This window comes from Cariama cristata, unplaced genomic scaffold (assembly GCF_000690535.1).
Source record: "Cariama cristata isolate BGI_N322 unplaced genomic scaffold, ASM69053v1 scaffold33725, whole genome shotgun sequence".
NCBI classification, from domain to species: Eukaryota; Metazoa; Chordata; class Aves; order Cariamiformes; family Cariamidae; genus Cariama; species Cariama cristata.
Genome location: NW_009617472.1, coordinates 8,162 through 9,403, shown reverse-complemented (window position 1 = coordinate 9,403; position 1,242 = coordinate 8,162). Strand labels below are relative to the sequence as shown.

General features: G+C 50.8%; 1 protein-coding gene across 1 annotated transcript in view; it reads right to left on the bottom strand.

Annotated features, from left to right (window-relative positions):
- Positions 1–805: 805 nt before the first annotated feature.
- Positions 806–1,242, bottom strand: part of LOC104161949 (ubiquitin carboxyl-terminal hydrolase 48-like) — a gene marked incomplete at its 3' end in the record, with an annotated part of 8,173 nt that continues 7,736 nt past the window's right edge. The window contains exon 9 of the mRNA XM_009700547.1: positions 806–931. Within this exon, the coding sequence (XP_009698849.1) occupies positions 806–931 (126 nt within the window). The remainder of the gene's footprint in view (positions 932–1,242) is intronic.

Sequence of the window (1,242 nt, the reverse complement as noted above, 5' to 3'; positions counted from 1 at the left end):
TTTTATAAGCCGGGGGGGGGAAAGCTGTATGATTTACCCCCTCTGCATCCAGATAACCTGAATAAACAGCAGAGGTCCAAAGGGGATATGCCACCTCCGCTGTCCCTGCTTTGCAGAAGAGGCAAGAACGTGGAACACACCTCCATCCCCATCAGCAACAGGGGCCTAATTAATATTTCTAATCAAGTAGCATGCAAACGCGAAGCATCATTAAATCCACAGGCCAAACCTACAGGGATTTCTGCCACCCCCAGCAATTCTAAAGCAAGACACGAACACGCTCATACAAAACTCCTGTTAAGGGCTTGCATCCTCTTATTTTCACACCGTTTATTCTCAATATGGCAAAGATTAAGCACTCGCAGAGAAACCTGACATCTGTCAGGATTATTCACCTCCAGCACAGTACGTGCGCTGCCGATGACATTTAACCATGCTGTTCTCGTTCGCCTTCAGGAACCTGAGCTGTTCCTGCGGGATCCCGACTGCGAATCCCAATGCTCCCACCACCGCACGTGGCTCCCCGCAGGATGATCTCCTCCTAACCCCTTCCCATCTCATCTCACTGGTTAAGAAGACAGTGAAGTCCGAGCGGGCATAGGGGTGGCATTACCAAGCTAATATTATTTAAGTGCGAGGAAAGCCCAGGGGTTTCACTGGTCACGACACCGAGCTGCCATACGGCACCTTTGGGGGCTCATGGACAGTGATCACAAAAGGGGCTTCGAGCAAAACCCTGACTCCTGGCCTGCCTGGAGCATCACAGGATGAGATGGAGAGGCCAAGAGAGTCAAAGCTCACTTACCTGGTACTTCGATTGTCAGAGATTTTTCCCGGGTTTGCAGCCTGTACACCAGCATGTAAGCATTGCGCGAGCAGTGAGTCCCTTTCCCGCACTTAGGTTTACGAGTCTGGGATTTAGAAGGCTCCGCTGTGGTACAGAAGGCAAAACATAATAAACAGACAAGCTCGCTTGCTGATTCTCCATAACGGGACAAGTTTGCCACCTAGCCGGCAGCCCTCTCCCCGCTGTGCTTTACCAGGCCTCTCTGTGCCAAGCACTGGGCTTGGCACGAGTCAAAACTGTATCCCAAAGAAAGACTGAAATCCCTCCAGCATTTCTGGAGGCAGTGTAATTCAAAGGGACCAAAATTAGGAGCCTGTTCTGAACCGCCCTTCTACGAGAGCCAGTTAAACCTCACTGAGCCAAAAGTAGCTCTTGCAAAAGACATCCTCTCTCCC